We start from the raw sequence: 16,291 nt of genomic DNA, 5'->3' as shown, positions 1-16,291 counted from the left end.
CTTCTATTTTGCCACCTGTGGATCCACTATCACTAGTGCACCATTTTCTTCACTTGTTAGCAACTCCTTTACCTACCCAAGACTTTTTACTGAGCCTCTATGCCTGGAGGTTTTCAAGCACCTGCTGGGTGTTTTTATGTTAGCCACTATTTTCTCATTTGTTTATATTACATAATGTGGCAGAAGCCCTGGGTGGGATGAGCAACCAATGTCAGGCATCCTCTGGCTATCAGATCATTGTTGATATTTCTGCATGCTAGTTATAATTATGGGTGACATCTGGCATCAATTCATGCCTCTCATCAGTAAAGGAAGCACAGGATCCTTTAAACATCAATGTAAAACTTCAGCCAGAAACAGATGCAAAATTCCTCCTAACCAAACAACCACATATGTTATGGAAATTGTCCTTCAAGAGATAAAACTCTGTTATTTATCATTTTACATCCTTTGTTTTTCATGAGACTTTATACTCACTCTGCAAAACTTATTTGACTCATTTACTTCATAACCCTCATTTAATTATGTAATGAAAACAGAGAGAGAGAGAGAGAGAGAGAGAGAGAGAGAGAGAGAGAGAGAGAGAGAGAGAGAGAGAGAGAGAGAGAGGGAGGAGAGGAGAGGAGAGGAGAGGAGAGGAGAGAGGGAGAGAGAGAGAACAGGTCACAGGAGATAAGCTGGCTTTTCACTTTGTTAAATGCAGAATGTATCTAGCATCCTTCTTTATTTCTATCTAAATCATCATAACTTGTAGCCTGGCAATAACCATCAAGTTTTTTTCTTGGAAGAACATTATTCAGGGAATTAGTGGGTAACTTCTTCCAATATTCAATGAATCTACATCTAGTTCAAAAACCTTTTTTTCCTACTTCAAAGTATGACAAATTTTCCAAATATTTTGAAAGTCCTATGAATTGTACTTTTATGTACAATAGCTTATTTTCTTCAATATTCTTTTAGAGCTTTTTTTTTTTATAGTCCTAATCTTCCCTTTTCATGAACTCTTTAAAGTTAGCAGGGTTGTAGGTCTGCATGCAAGGAACTCGACATCCTTTTCACTAGCCAGAATGTGTTGTTATTAGGGACTCCAATACAGCAATACTATCTTCCAAGATAAGGAAGGAAATGGAGGTGGACTCCCATATGCACCAGAGCCATCCCATGTAACTAAGAATGTTGTCAAATGATAATAAACAGATAGGACGACACATATGGACATATTATGTAACCCCAGAACCCATTTTTCAGACTCCTGTATATTCAAGGATGAACTCTACAAAGAAACAGGATAATGTGAGCTCCTCTGGGGCAAATTCGTCCTTGAATATGATGTATTCTTTTTCTATCAGCTGACGATAACTGTGTTACCACTTGCAGGCAGAGCCTGCTAGCATCACTAGATAAATAAATACAAACATCCACAAGTGGATTAACAGACAGATAAGCAGACAGGTACACAAACAGACAGCTAAACATACAGAAAGATTAATAAACGGAAATATATTAGATTTCTATTTCTTTAACTATTAAACACATGAGCTGTAGACAGATATTGTTACTGTGGCTTGTAAGAACTGGCAGTTATGACAATCACCACAATGATGTCACATAACCCAAACAAAGTAATCAACTCTCCATGTGACTGCTTAAACCTCTCCAGCCACTGGCCCAGCTGAATGAGACCAAATGATTATCAGAGTTCTGGCACCTTTGAAATTAACACTTATACCCAACATAGGTTAGCATCATGCCATAACGTCACAGAAGAATGAGTTTCAATATGCTGAATACAAGATGAAATTAAATATCTCAGCTAGGTGGGCTGGTAACTAAATACATCCAGTCAGTATGTTTCAAAGTACATAAAAAATCAAACTTTCACACAATGCTGTAATTATGTAGTAATACAGTCAAAATGAAGAAAACCACAGACTCAAACCCAATCTATGCTTGTCAAATCCACAAGTTCTCCACTCAGGGTAACTAATATGTATTACAATCCTATATTTGAAATAGCATGAAGAAACAGTGTTATTTTCCCCAGCAAACGTGCTACATAATCAGATTTCAATGGGCTTGACCTTAGTAAAAAGGGAGAATGGCCATGTTTGTGTTTCACAAGTTAAAAATAAAGTCATTGAGGCACAGTGGCAACATCTCAAGAAATTGAACCTTCTAGTTTCAATGGTGGATTTTAATTATAAGAAAAAAAATCCGTAGCTGGCCCAAGAATGAGGTTTATCTAGTAGCCAATACAAAATATCTGGTAATCTTTACCCAAAGGTCTAGTATCAACAACACACATACGATGCAGTAACCAATTCTAATACCCTCATGGGATTACTCACCATATTGTTGGTGAGCTGAGGGCGATGTCGTCTCACTGTATGGACAGCCTGAAAGACATCCACTTCACCATGTTGTATTACTTGCTCTATGCAGGCATTGGCAGCACAGTAGACCCCTGCACGGCTCATTCCATCACTGGGAGGAAAAGAGTATTACATTAGTTCTGTCAAAAGGAACTATCCTTAAATAGAAAAAAAAATTCTTCCTACAAATTAAGTCCTGTGAACAAAAATACTGATTGCAAGTCTTTCCGCTGAGGTCAATTATGCTCTGTTGGCCAATGCCTGGGAATCCATGACCCCTCCCCTTTAGCAAGGAGAGGTTATCTTGCACATGCCATGACTATCCCGAATAACACTGGACTTCCCAACAATTACAACCCAAGAATCAAGAGGAAGACCTTAGAATGGGTAGAGATAGTCTCTATTCCCTCCTGATCACACTGCACAGCATGGATAAAATATAGAATAAAGGCAAAAGGTTCAAAAAGAGGGGGTAATAAAGGAAAGGAGAAGAGGACTTGCTAACAAAATTACCTTGCAGAAAGAAAAGGCTTTCAGATTTCAAAACTCCTTATCTTCCTTAGCAGGCTTTGTCTCTTTAGCATAGTTATACAGAGTATATTCATGAGGAAAATGAGGGGGTCTCTGGTACCTACATGGCAGCTGCGATGAATAGGTTGTTCTTGGGAATCTCCAAGGACACCTCACCAGAGTGAAACATTGAGTCTAAAAATGTATAGCATGCAAAGCAGGTCCTTTACTAAGGTTCTGAGGCAAATCTATGATTTGCACATAAATAGCAAATAATGCAGAAAATAATTTATACTATTTTCCAACTCTGACACCATTTTGTTTCAAAATTGGATTATATGATGAATGGCTGGGATAGGGAGAAAGAATTCTGCTTTTGTATTCCTGCATATCACAGAAGGCAACTAAAAGGGGGTGGGCATTGGAGTCTCGAAATTCTCCCCTTCTTGTATTTCAATTCCTAAAAATGGGACAGAAGAAGGAGCCATGGGGGGAGTGCTCATCCTCCTCAAAGGCTCAGCACGTGGTGTCTAAATGTGTGTGGGTGTAGCCAAGATGAGGAGAGATAAGTATAATGCTTGAGGAAAGAAACCTGGATATTCTGGTTCTAAGGGAAACAAAGTTCAAGGGTGAATGGGAAGAATGATTTGGAAATGTTTTATGAGTAAAGCTGGTTTCTGAAAAAAAACCCAAAGCTATGGAAGGACTAGTACTACTGCTGAAGCAGGGTTGTGGGAGCATGTATGAGTGTAAGATAGTCAACTCTAGACTGCTGTGGGTATATTGAAAGTGGATGGTAAGAGATGGGTGATAATTAATGATTATGTACCTGGCCATGATAAGAAAGGTCAACAGAGGCAAGTGACAAATGATAGAAAATATATCTGAACAAGCACCAAAATATACATACGGGCTGACCACCACCACAGGTCCATAGCCAGTCCGTTGCCTCCACCGCTCAACCATGTTCATGAGCTCAACAAGAGCATTAGTGGAAGTTGGGACTTTGTGCCCCTGTGGCCAGCACATAAGCTGGAAGAGGTGGCATGTCTTGGGCTCAGCTTTGATCCCTGCCATCAGCTCAGTGAGAGATACAATCTGTGGATATACTGTGGGTTAAGTATACTACGAGTACAAAAGTGTAATACAAAAATGATCACAATGATAATAATATGTTTTGCTTTAATTACAAATTTCGGTTGGATAATAGTACTAGTACTACATAAGCAAATAAGCTTTTGTTTGTAAATGGAGTAAAGAAATAGAGCTTGTGTCACATGGCACTACTCAAACCCTTACTAAAGATAAATGCAGCAATCACTGTGCATTTTCTAAAAATAATTGGACAATTGTTGAAAGCAATGTTTGAATCATATAATGGTTCTAAGCTGTGTTTTTAGGTCATAACACTGCTTGAAACTGAAGCAATTTCATCTATATCCACTGCAAAATATATACGTAAATGCTTTCTTTTTCTTATGGATTAATCCGTCTGAACATTCAATATGACATCAATCCAAACAAACTCCAAACCATCCACTTCCTAAATTTCTTGAATTTAATCTGCAATATTTAACCTGAATTACTATTCCTAATATCGTCAAAAAGCAGATTAAAGAACAAAAATGTTTTATATAGTTTACCTACAATAACTCAACAAAGTAAGCCTTTGCATGAAACATGCATATCACAAAAATACAAAATGAAGTTATCTCATAAATCACTGAAAAAATCAGAGACAACTAATGATAAAATCAACAGAAGTCACACAACACTTACGTTCTTGCCTTGTACTTCGTCCACAACAGTTGCCAGCCTTGTGCGTTGAGGGGATATAATCTGATGACACATCAAAACTCAAAAGCAGACTATTATGCTAGTAATTAATACACAATACAGGAAAGACAAACATTAGTGAATCACATAAAGAGACTTATAAGGGATTCCTGCCTTGGTGGGTTATGAGTATAAAAAAAAAAAAAAAAAAAAAAAAAAAAAAAAAAAAAAAGCATTTAACTTATGACTCTTGTATATATGTTCTGATTAATCATTTTTCTCTGAAATAGTTATACATGGTGATTTATACTACAATTTATGATTCAGTGTAATGGCAGCACTGGAAATAAGTAAAAGCACTGTATCAACTGTAGGCAACATTTAACCCCTTTTGAAGTGTAATCCTTCAACTGAAATCCTTCCAGCTTCCTGTGTATTTTACACCTGCATTCAACGTCTTATTTCATCAAATAATCACCATGTGCCTCAGCATTACTTTTCTCATGTGCAGTCTTTATGTCTCATTTTTATCCCAGCATCTTTACTTTAATACAAGCAAAATTCCTCTCACCTAAACAATTGCATAAATATACTTAAATATGGCCACCCCAAAACTCATTGGATGTCATGGAGGTCAACAAGCTTGTTTAACCCTCCTAAGATCTAACAGTTTTGTTTTAGTGTCTTGAATACTTAATTTGACCTCAGGGAGGTATATGCAAGAGTCTTGGAGATGAGGAATTATGCAGTCCTATGGGGTTATGATGGCCTGAGAAGTGAGTCAGTTGTTGTTTGCTGGTGATACAAAACTGGTGGCAGATTCTAGTAAGAAGCTATAGAAACTGGTGACTGATTCTTGAAGAATGTGTGAAAGAAGAAAGTTTAGAGTGAATGTGAATAAAAGCAAGGGTACTAAGTTCAGCAAGTTTGAGGGACAGGTGAGCTGGGATGAGAGTTTGAATGGAAAAATATTTGAGGAAATGAGGTGTTTTAGATGTCTGGGAGTGGACATGGCAGCAAGTGGAACTATGGAAGTGGATGTGAATCACAGGGTGGGGGAGGGGACGAGGGTTCTGGAAGCACTGAAGAATGTATGGAAAGAGAAAGTTATCTGGAAGGGCAAAAATGGGTATGATTGAAGGAACAGTAGTCCTAACATTTTAATATGGATGCAAGGTATGATCTGTAGATGGGGCTGTGTGTAGGAGGTGGAATTATTGGAAATGAAATGTTTGTGGACAATATGTAATGTGAAGTGGTTTAATTAAGTAAGTCATGAAAGGGCATGAGAGATGTGGGGCAATCAAAAAAGAGTTTGGCTGAGAGAGAAGACAAGGGTGTGCTGAAATGGTTTGGACATATGGAGAGGTTGAGTCAGAAAAGGTTGACAAAGAGGATATGTATGTCAAAAGTGGAAGGAACGAGGAAAACAGGGACACTTAACTCGAGATGGAGGGATGAAATGAAAAAGGTTTTGAGTGATTGGGGCCTGAAAATGCAGGAAGGTGAAAGACACACACAGGATAGATTGAATTGGAACAATGTGGTATACTGAGGTTGATGTGCTGTCAATGGATTGAACCATGTGAAGCAGCTAGGGTAAATCACAGAAAGTTTTCAAGTACTTGGTTATGGATAGGTAGAATAAAGACAATATACAAAAACTCAAAGTTGCATAATAACCGAGAGCTCAAGCGGTGAGACCCTACCAGTATTAAGCTACTTCCCTTTATTGTACAGAGGGGTAATCAAAGGTAAACTTGAATTGAAGCTGAAGAAACAGACAATGTAGACTTTGATATGAAACTTAGTACTATATGATGAAGAAAATGAACTTTTCAAACAAAAAATAAGGCACTGTCAGAAAGCTTTAAAATGTGAATCTGGAGAAAAATGATAAAGATATGGTAGAAAGAACATGAAGGAAATAAATTTCTTTTTACATATGGTGCAAGGTTTAAAAGAAAATATATGGCTTAGATTTATGGAGAGGATGAGTGATGAGAGGTTGACACAGAAGCTATATGTGTCAGAAGTGGAGGGGACAAGATGGGGTGAGACTAAATTGGATATGGAAGAATGCAGAGAAAATCTTTTTGAGTGATTAGGGTCAGAACTTGCAGGCAGGTGAAAGGCAAGCACAGGATACAGAGAATTGGTAGGATGTGGTATACAGGAGTTGAAGAACTGTAAGTGGACTGAACCAGGGCATGTGAAGCACTTGGGGTACACCATGGAAAGGTCTGTGGGGCCTGGTTGTGAATACGGGCTGTGGTTTTGGTGCATTACTCATGACAACCTCTCCTCAGTCATTCTATCCTTATGTCCAAACCATTTCAGCACACCCTTTTCAGCTCTCTCATCCACACTCTTCTCATTATCTCAACTCTCTCTAACCCTTTTACTATCTAATTGATCATACCAAACATTTAATTTTCAATACATTCACCCTCCTCTCCACATGCTCTCATCCACAGCCTATGCCTTGCATCCATACAGAATCACAGGGTCTAATACAACGTTAAACATACCCATTTTTGACATCTCCTTCCACACATTCCTCATTGCTCCCAGAACCTTAGCCCCATAACCCTTTCCTATAATACACTTTGACTTCCATAGTTCCATTCATTGCCATGTCCACTCCAGGTATTTCCTCTTCCTCCAAATTATCTCCATTCAAGTTCACATTCCAACTAACCTGTCCTCTGCACTGCTGCACCTAATAAGCTTGCCTGTATTCACATGTACTCTCAACTTCTCCTTTCCCACACTTTCCCATACTCAGACACCAATTTCTGCAGTTTCTCACTCGAATCTGCCACTAGTGCTGTTATCAGCAAGCAACAACTGACTCACTTCCCAGGCACCCCTCACCACATACAAACTGCATACTTGCCCCTCTCACTAAGACCTGTCAATCTATCTCCCTCAACCAACTCCTTACTTAAACAATCTGAACAGTCATGGTGACGTCACACACTTCCTGATGCAGACTCACCTTCAACAAGAACCACTCACTCTCATCTCTACCAACTTGCACACACACCTTCCAGTCTCTCTAAAAACCTCTCACTGGTTCTAGTAGCTTTCCTCCCACACCATATACTCATAAGACCTTCCACAAGGCCTCTCTGTCAACAGTAAAATATATTTTCTTCAAATCCATAAATGCAACATACAAATCCTTCTGTTTCCCACCTAGGGTTGAGCCCACATAGGTTCAAATCTTATATATACATATATGCAAAATTGCAAAAATGGCTATGTTTGAAGGAATAGTGGTTCCAACAGTGTTGTATGGTTGTGAGGCGTGGGCTATGGATAGAGTTGTGTGCAGGAGGGTGGATGTGCTGGAAATGAGATGTTTGAGGACAATATGTGGTGTGAGGTGGTTTGATCGAGTAAGTAATGAAAGAGAGATGTGTGGAAATAAAAAGAGCGTGGTTGAGAGAGCAGAAGAGGGTGTTTTGAAATGGTTTGGGCACATGGAGAGAATGAGTGAGGAAAGACTGACCAAGAGGATATATGTGTCGGAGGCGGAGGGAACGAGGAGAAGTGGGAGACCAAATTGGAGGTGGAAAGATGGAGTGAAAAAGATTTTGAGTGATTGGGGCCTGAACATGCAGGAGGGTGAAAGGCGGGCAAGGAATAGAGTGAATTGGATCGATGTGGTATACCAGGGTCGACGTGCTGTCAATGGATTGAATCAGGGCATGTGAAGCGTCTGGGGTAAACCATGGAAAGTTCTGTGGGGCCTGGATGTGGAAAGGGAGCTGTGGTTTTGGGCATTATTGCATGACAGCTGGAGACCGAGTGTGAGCGAATGGGGCCTTTGTTGTCTTTTCCTGGCGCTGCCTCGCGCACATGAGGGGGATGTTATTATGTGTGTGGCGGGGTGGCGATGGGGGTGAGTAGGGGCAGACAGTGTGAATTGTGTGCATGTGTGTATATGTGAGTGTCTGTGTGTGTATATATGTGTGTACGTTGGGATGTGTGGGTGTGTATGTTTGCGTGTGTGGACGTGTGTGTGCGCATGTGTGTGGGGGTGGGTTGGGCCATTTCTTTCGTCTGTTTCCTTGCGCTACCTCGCAGGCGCGGGAGACAGTGACAAAGCAAAATAAAAATAATAAAAATAAAATATATATATATAAATGACCATACACATACCTTTACATACATACTCATATCAACACATACACATATACATACATAGACATACATTCCTATGAATCCATGGGGAAAATGAAACATGATAAGTTCCCAAGTGCACTTTCGTGTAATAATCACATAATCAGGGGAGACACGAGAGAGAAATATAACATTCAGTTGATATACAACGAAGAGACATAGATAGGATGCCATTTGGTAAACATGCTACATCTCTTTGTTGTATATCAACTGACTGTTATATTTCTCTCTTGTCTTCCCTGATGATGTGATTATCACACGAAAGTGCACTTGGGAGCTTATCGTGTTTCACTTTCCCCGTGGACTCATAGGAATATACTTGATCACGTGCAAAATTGTGATCCTTTCCAGACATATACATACATGCACATGTACATATTCGTACTTGCTTGCCTTCAATCCATTCCCAGCACTACCCCTTCCCACAGGAAACAGCATATTACAAGGAGAATGACAACTGAAAGGTGCAACAGAAAGATGAAATTGGGAGAAACCACTCAGAGGAGAAAAGAAACTGATGCTTGAGGACTTAAAAATTGGGAAAAGTTACCATGGCATGAAGAGACAGAGAAAGTTCTTGAGAGAGGAATCCATAAAATTGGATCAGCAAATTGGCAGAACACAAAAAAATAACTTCTGCTATCATTCAGTCATATGTTTTCATACCCGAGTTTTTCATTTTCAAATTATTTTGTAGCATACAAATACAAGAACAGATCAGTAATAAGGTAATTCATGTCCGCATGTTTGTATTCTATGCATAATAATGTAGAATTAGTATTAAAAAAAAGATGTTATGGATAGTATAAACATACTACAAGCTACAAATTCCCCAAAACTACACACACAAATATAATAAAGAAGCCTTACCAGAAAAATCAGCAATATCTTATTTTGGTAAATCAACAATGCTAAAATCATAGTCAAACAAACAAACAATGTTAGAATTGAAAGGCAAGTTGACACCATCAATGAACAGCATTTAGCATATCAATTTACCTTTTTGCTGATTCGAAACACCCAAGAGCGAATATTTTGGTAATGTTGATGGCTCACATGGTCAATAGTGAAGACAGGACCATACTTCATGGATTTCTGCTTTTCTGGCCAAAATGGAGGGTAGTTCTGTTCAAAAAGGGGATACTGAACGTTAAAACATGCATAATAATATAAAAAACTTGGCTTTATGAAAGGCTAGTTCTTCCTACCATAAAGGACACTGAGCAGGATAAATGAGAGTGCCAAATGATAGGCCAAATCTCAATAATCACCCACAGGTAACACACCATCTGTCTCCATGGTCATGAACAACTGCTTGCCATCATCTCCTTTCAAGATACAAGGTTTACATCACAAGCTGCAATCTGGATATAGTGGCCCCATGCCAAACTATTTATTTGTGTAAAACCATAAACAGCATCGCAGGAAGTACCTACCTACCCACGAGAATCTACCATGAGTTCTTGCCATGATGGTAGAGATGGAAGAAAAAGAAGGCTACGTAGCTGGCTTCCTCAGCAAGAAGAAATGGAAAACTCATTTTCTTCTTAGCAGTTGTCAGCCAGAGAAATAAGAATATGAAAGCAAAGTGATACGGAGGTTGTTAGGAAATCTGACCTCATTAAGCAAAACTATAATTACGAGAACTGGGTTAGGAAGGTGTGCCCTCACTCATTTTTCATATGTCCAAATGATTTCAGCACACCCTCCTCTGCTCTCTCATTCACACTCTTCTATTACCTCACTTCTCTCCTACCCTTTTATTACTTCATTAAACCACCTTACACCACATACTGTCCTCAAGCATTTCATGACCAACACACCCTCCCTCCTTAACACATTCTTTTCTGTAGCCCATTTCTACCCTCCCAGATAATGACCTATCTTTCTGCAAATTCCTATTCCCAGAACCTTCACTCTCTTTCACCCACCCTACGACTCACTTCCACTTCCATGGTTCCATTCATTGCCATGTCCATTCTCAGATATCTATACACTTCACTTCTAAATCATCTCCATTCAAACTCACACCCCAACTAACCTGTCTGTCTGTCCTGCTCAACCTAATAACCTTGCTTTTATTCATATTTACTCTCCACCTCCTCTTTTCACACACTCTCAAACACTGACACTAACTTCTGCAGTTTCTTACTTGAATCTGCCACCAGCATTGTCATCAGCAAACAATAACTAACACTTCACAAGCCTCCTCACCCCCAACAGACTGCATACTTATCTCTCTCTCTATGACCCTACATTTACCTTCCTCACCACCCAATCTTTAATGAAATCAAACAGCCATGGTGACTTCACATACCCCTAACACAGACCAACCTTCGCTTAGAACCACCCACACTCCTCTTAACCTACTTGCACACATGCCTAACACTCTTGATGAAAACTTATAATTGCTTCTAGTAGCTTTCCTCTCACACCACATATTTATAAGACCTTCAACAAGGAATCTCTATCAACCCCATCATATGCTTCCCCGTATTCATTAATGCCACATACAAATCCCTGTTTCTATAAATATACATCCTCTACCATTCCTGAAATCACTTTATTACTTCACAGTCTGATTCTCTGTACATGCCTTCAACCTCAGTCAGCACTCTCCCAAACAATTCACCAGGTGCACTTAAGAAACTTATAGTGCAGTGGCAATATGCCCCTATCACTTCACCATGATCCTTCCATACACTGAAAGTCCTAACTAAGCAATCAAAAACAATCATCCCCTTAAGAAATTCAACAGCAATACTATCCACTCCAACTGCTTGACATATTTCATCCTAAGCATGGCTTTCACCTCCTCTTCTCTATTCGCCAAACCACTTTCAATGATTCACTTTGCATACCTTTACAACCTGAACACCCTGCATAACCATCGCATAATCAAACACATTAATTAATCCTTCAAAATACTCACTTCATTTTCCCCATCATTTCATTATTAATGAAGACCAAATCTGCATCACAAGTTTACAATTAACACAAACAATTTCATGAGGCTGTGTTGGATGCTTGTGTCTCATCCCCTTTGTGCCTGAACTTAAAGATGATGTGAAGCAGAACAGTTCCCAAGTCTCACAACTCCATCTTTGCTAAGGAATTCTGTCTAAACCTGAAGGTCTAGAGGTGTGGGTATATAGGAGATCAACCCAAGAAAACCACAAAAGGAAGTTTTTCCTTAATACACCTGGCATTCACCACAAAAGATTCCTATCAAGGGCTGGGAAAGATATAAATGTTTATGATCTAGATGATTCAAGGAATGTAACCATGCTACAGGGGCTCCATGTACACCCGAACTGTCTTTCTTCATAATCATGCTGAACTTTCTTGTTGAAGTTTATTTAAGAAAACTTTAGGCATGAAACTCCAAGAGAATAAAAATTATGTGGGCAAGTTGATTACAAGTTGACATGTTTCCCAGGATAGGCCTAGACATTTCAAACTCTGTATTGAAATGAAATTGATTTTAGTTCACTAAACAGGATGCTCACATTCTTAAGAGATTGAAGAGAAAAGTAATGAAAGACATGTCCAGTCGATCAGGATGCTTACATTCTTAAGAGATTGAAGATTGATGTGATGAAGTTGTATCATACTGGAGAAAAATGCTTCATGTGTATGGTCTAGGCCAAAAGGCTTGGTTGTGAACTACCATGTCTTTCTTCCCATGCCAAAGACTGGGTACTTTCTGAACTAAGGCAAATGAGAATGTGCCTGTATATACCCTGTAAACTGAAGCTTGTTATCCAGGATGTGATGGAAGGGCCTGTTTTACCAGATGAATGGTAGTCATCCTAAAATACTATAGAATAATGACTTGCTTAGGACAATCCATTTTTGAATGGATTCTTTTTGCATGTAAAAGATGATGTTTAAAGTCAATGTCTTCATCACTGGTGTGACAGATCTCTTTGGGTCATCTTGAGTTATCTTTCGAGAAGACTACTTAAACTGAGCTCCCTCTGCTGTAATCCTTCCATATTATCTCTACAGTAAAGAGAAAGGCACAGGAAAGGAAGGGCACTGGCATCAGACCTCTTGAGGGATTATGTAACTCCAGCCTACATTGCTATCTAAACTGTAGGCCTCAAGCTAATCATTCAGAAGTGAAACCTTTAACTACAGAAAAGCAGTAGATATCTCAGAGATAGCATGTTGAGTCTATCATACACCACAGAGAAAACTTCATATTCTAGAAGAATTAGCACAGACAAAGCTTCTTCAATCTAAAGACACAAGGCATGTAATGAAGGAATATAAACATCACAACTTTCTCAGGATGCACCAGATGTCTTCCTCCTGCTGCTCAGGACAAAGGAGACTGGACAAGACAATCTGGTCTCTGAAAGAAGTCAAGGAAACTTAAGTGATCAGACTGGAACTTTAATGTAACCAATAAATTCATCATATTTAAAAATCTTGCACAACAAGGCATGCTTTAATTCCTTTTGTAATACCTGAAAGAATTCCAGCAAATCAAAATACAACCCATATTTCACATGTAAGAAATCATGACAAAAACCAGCAGCTGTTGCTGAGGTGATTGCAGATTGAGAAACAGATGGTTTGGCTATCTTCTCCAAATCTGGACATACATTTGACAAAAGCCTTTGGGACAGTTGGTGTGATTAACCACAAGATATTACACAATTTGGCCTATTAATATCAAAGGCAACAGATCTCTCTCATTTCCCTTCCTGAATGCATAATTCAACCCATTCAAGTAGTTCATGACTTAATTCACTGGGAATTTAGCTGATAAGACATAATGCATGAAATGAAATACTGCACATTGAAAAAATAGTATTAAACTGAACAGACTTCTATATAGTCTAGTCAGTCACAGTATTACTGGCAATCAAATTCTTTCTGGTAAAAAGATCACTCTTACAACTAGCTGTCTGAAGTCCAGGATTCATCACACCTGATTAAGGCTCTTTAATCTTTAATACTTAAGTAATGAAGATTTTAATCTGGACATAAATATCCACTTTTCTGTTATATTATGCTGAATTGGTTAGCAGCTACTGATATATAAAGTCTATCAAATTCTTAAGATGTTGAAATTTCTACTTGGCATTATAGGGCACATGTTGAGTTAAAAAGCTTTCTACGATATGTTTCTAGAATGCCCTATAAAAATATCAACGAATATTCAAAACCTGCCACAGAGAATGTGACTCATACAACATGAACACTTTGCTAGAAAAAATGTACACAAGAAAACTGAATAATGGATGAAGATAAGCTCTGAGATTCTAAAAATCCTGAACTTCACATTTTACTATCTTCTTGAGTCAATATTGTTCTGTAATTATACTACCACAAAAAATAAAAAGTTAAGTTTACTATGTATCAAGCTTTACACCTAATTAACAACAGAGCTTTTTTCTAATCCACAAGACACATTGGATTAGGAAGATCAAACCATATCTTTATATTCTTTATCCAATTAAAAAGTATTAGTTGAACTTAAAGTGCATCATGACAAACTGTGGGTAGATGACTACTACTTCTGGGTGTCAGTAGTCAAAATCATTAGTTCTCCACATTTCCTCCACTATACATTCACAGTTACTCATGTGAAAATCAGGAAAAAAACATTCATGTAGAATTAAAAATGCTGATTTTATTTCAAAAAATGAAATTGGTGACCTTGTAAGTAAGCATCGATCATGAAAAGATTATGATACTCAGGACTTTTGCAGTGGAAAGTAACTCCAAAAGCATCCTGCAAAACACATTTCATAAAGAACGTACACTTCATAAGCCTTGGACTTAAAAAAAAATCTAAAAGGCACTCAACATCTAACAAAGCATACATCAATTTGGGATAAAACACACACAACACTTTGGGATAAATACTGCATTTGTAACATTAGAATTCAAAACCTTTCCATATGTCACATTCTTTAAATCAGTGGAATTTCCAAAAATCATCAATGCCTCATTCAATCAAAGGTGTTACAATACTGAACTCTAAGTGAATGCTGATAATAATTACATGTTCTGTTCTATGAAAGAAGAATGATAAAACTAATGAATACCCAATTAGATCAAGAAAGAGGACTGATGATGCAAGTAGTAGTTGTCTCAACTGCTTCCAGATTTCACACTGGAAAGAGACTTTGGATGAGTTCTATTCTTGTTTCTTCTAAGTGGATACACTGCAAGACTTTGGTGCAGCTACCTTTGTTACAAGAGCGTAAACATTTCTTTTCATATCACAAAATTAAACCAAGGTGATACAATCTCCCTTTAACTAAGGCATACCTAAACATTTTTTTTTTTTTTCTGCTCAAGTGAAATGATAATCTCTCAACTGCAACAGCTGCACAAAAGACTGCAGTAAACCAACATAACCAGAGGGATTTTCTAGTACATGCTTCTAAAGAAAACCTGTAGGAAAGAACAAATGAATGTTGCACATATAAAACAATGCATTTGTGGTTTCCACTCATTAAGCAAAAGGAACATGAAAGGGATTTCTTAAAAAACAACAAAAACACTATTAAATCTAACTGATACACTCTGTGATATGTTCTGCTTTGGGAAGATACTTCATATAAAATTATAAATTTAAAGAAGTCCAGCACTATCATATCAACTTTTTTCATCAGTGGTATGTAAGTACTATTTTTTTCATCGATATGGTATAATAATACTAATTTCTTCATCATATTAACTTCTTTCTTTCTTTCAAACTATTCGCCATTTCCCGCATTAGCGAGGTAGCGTTAAGAACAGAGGACTGGGCCTTTGAGGGAATACCCTCACCTGGCCCAATTCTCTGTTCCTTCTTTTGGAAAAAAAAAAAAAAAAAAAAAATATATTAACTATTAAGAAAAAGATTATGAGGCAAAAACATTCTCCTTGAATGAAGAATTCTTTAAAACCATCTTCAAACTTCCGCCAGCTCGCATGAGTGTTCAGTCAATGAATGCAGAAAGGCAAGGATATGCAGTGTTGAAAATTCATCAGTCTTTGTATTGTAAAATTTTCTCCACTTTCCAACAACAAGAACAAAAAAAGAGAGAGGGTATGTTGCATCTGAAACTTTCTGCCAAAGGCTCTACCACAGGGTAATGCCAAGACCACTCAACAATACAGGTATTGAGTGATGAGGTGATGGAACCACTGGCAGTTGCAGGAAATAAAGATGATCATTATTAATATGTATTATTAACACACAAGAAATCAAAATGGTTTTTCCACGTAACATGTCAATGGGTTAATTTTCTTCAAGAGTTCCCTTAATTCAGCATGAGGCAGTATACAGCATCCATACCACATTGTTGATGGGATTACAAAGCACCACCACTGCTGCACAATCATGGTCAAAAACCAAAGACCACAGATCTCCCAAGGTTTGGAACGTCGGCCACTCCGTCACTATGTACTCCCGTGGGTGAGTGTAGCCCTGC

At 38.2% G+C, this 16,291-nt stretch overlaps 1 protein-coding gene across 8 annotated transcripts in view; it reads right to left on the bottom strand.

Moving 5' to 3' along the window:
- The window catches only part of Ptp36E (protein tyrosine phosphatase 36E), a 216,881-nt gene that overhangs the window by 1,607 nt on the left and 198,983 nt on the right, over nucleotides 1-16,291 (bottom strand). For 3 of the 8 annotated variants that reach the window (XM_071689540.1, XM_071689560.1, XM_071689592.1), the window contains 4 exons: nucleotides 9,849-9,974; nucleotides 4,662-4,721; nucleotides 3,793-3,980; nucleotides 2,349-2,484 (listed from right to left, as the gene is read on the bottom strand). In XM_071689540.1, coding sequence (XP_071545641.1) covers nucleotides 2,349-2,484; nucleotides 3,793-3,980; nucleotides 4,662-4,721; nucleotides 9,849-9,974 — 510 coding nt within the window. Of the gene's footprint in view, nucleotides 1-2,348; nucleotides 2,485-3,792; nucleotides 3,981-4,661; nucleotides 4,722-9,848; nucleotides 9,975-16,155; nucleotides 16,288-16,291 lie in introns of all 8 variants that reach the window. The other 5 variants (XM_071689549.1, XM_071689569.1, XM_071689578.1 and 2 more) reach the window with 3 other exon arrangements.

The sequence above is a fragment of the Panulirus ornatus genome, chromosome 3 (genome assembly GCF_036320965.1).
Source record: "Panulirus ornatus isolate Po-2019 chromosome 3, ASM3632096v1, whole genome shotgun sequence".
Classification (NCBI taxonomy): domain Eukaryota; kingdom Metazoa; phylum Arthropoda; class Malacostraca; order Decapoda; family Palinuridae; genus Panulirus; species Panulirus ornatus.
The sequence above is the reverse complement of the archived record's forward strand: the minus strand, read 5'-3'. Positions and strand labels throughout refer to the sequence as shown.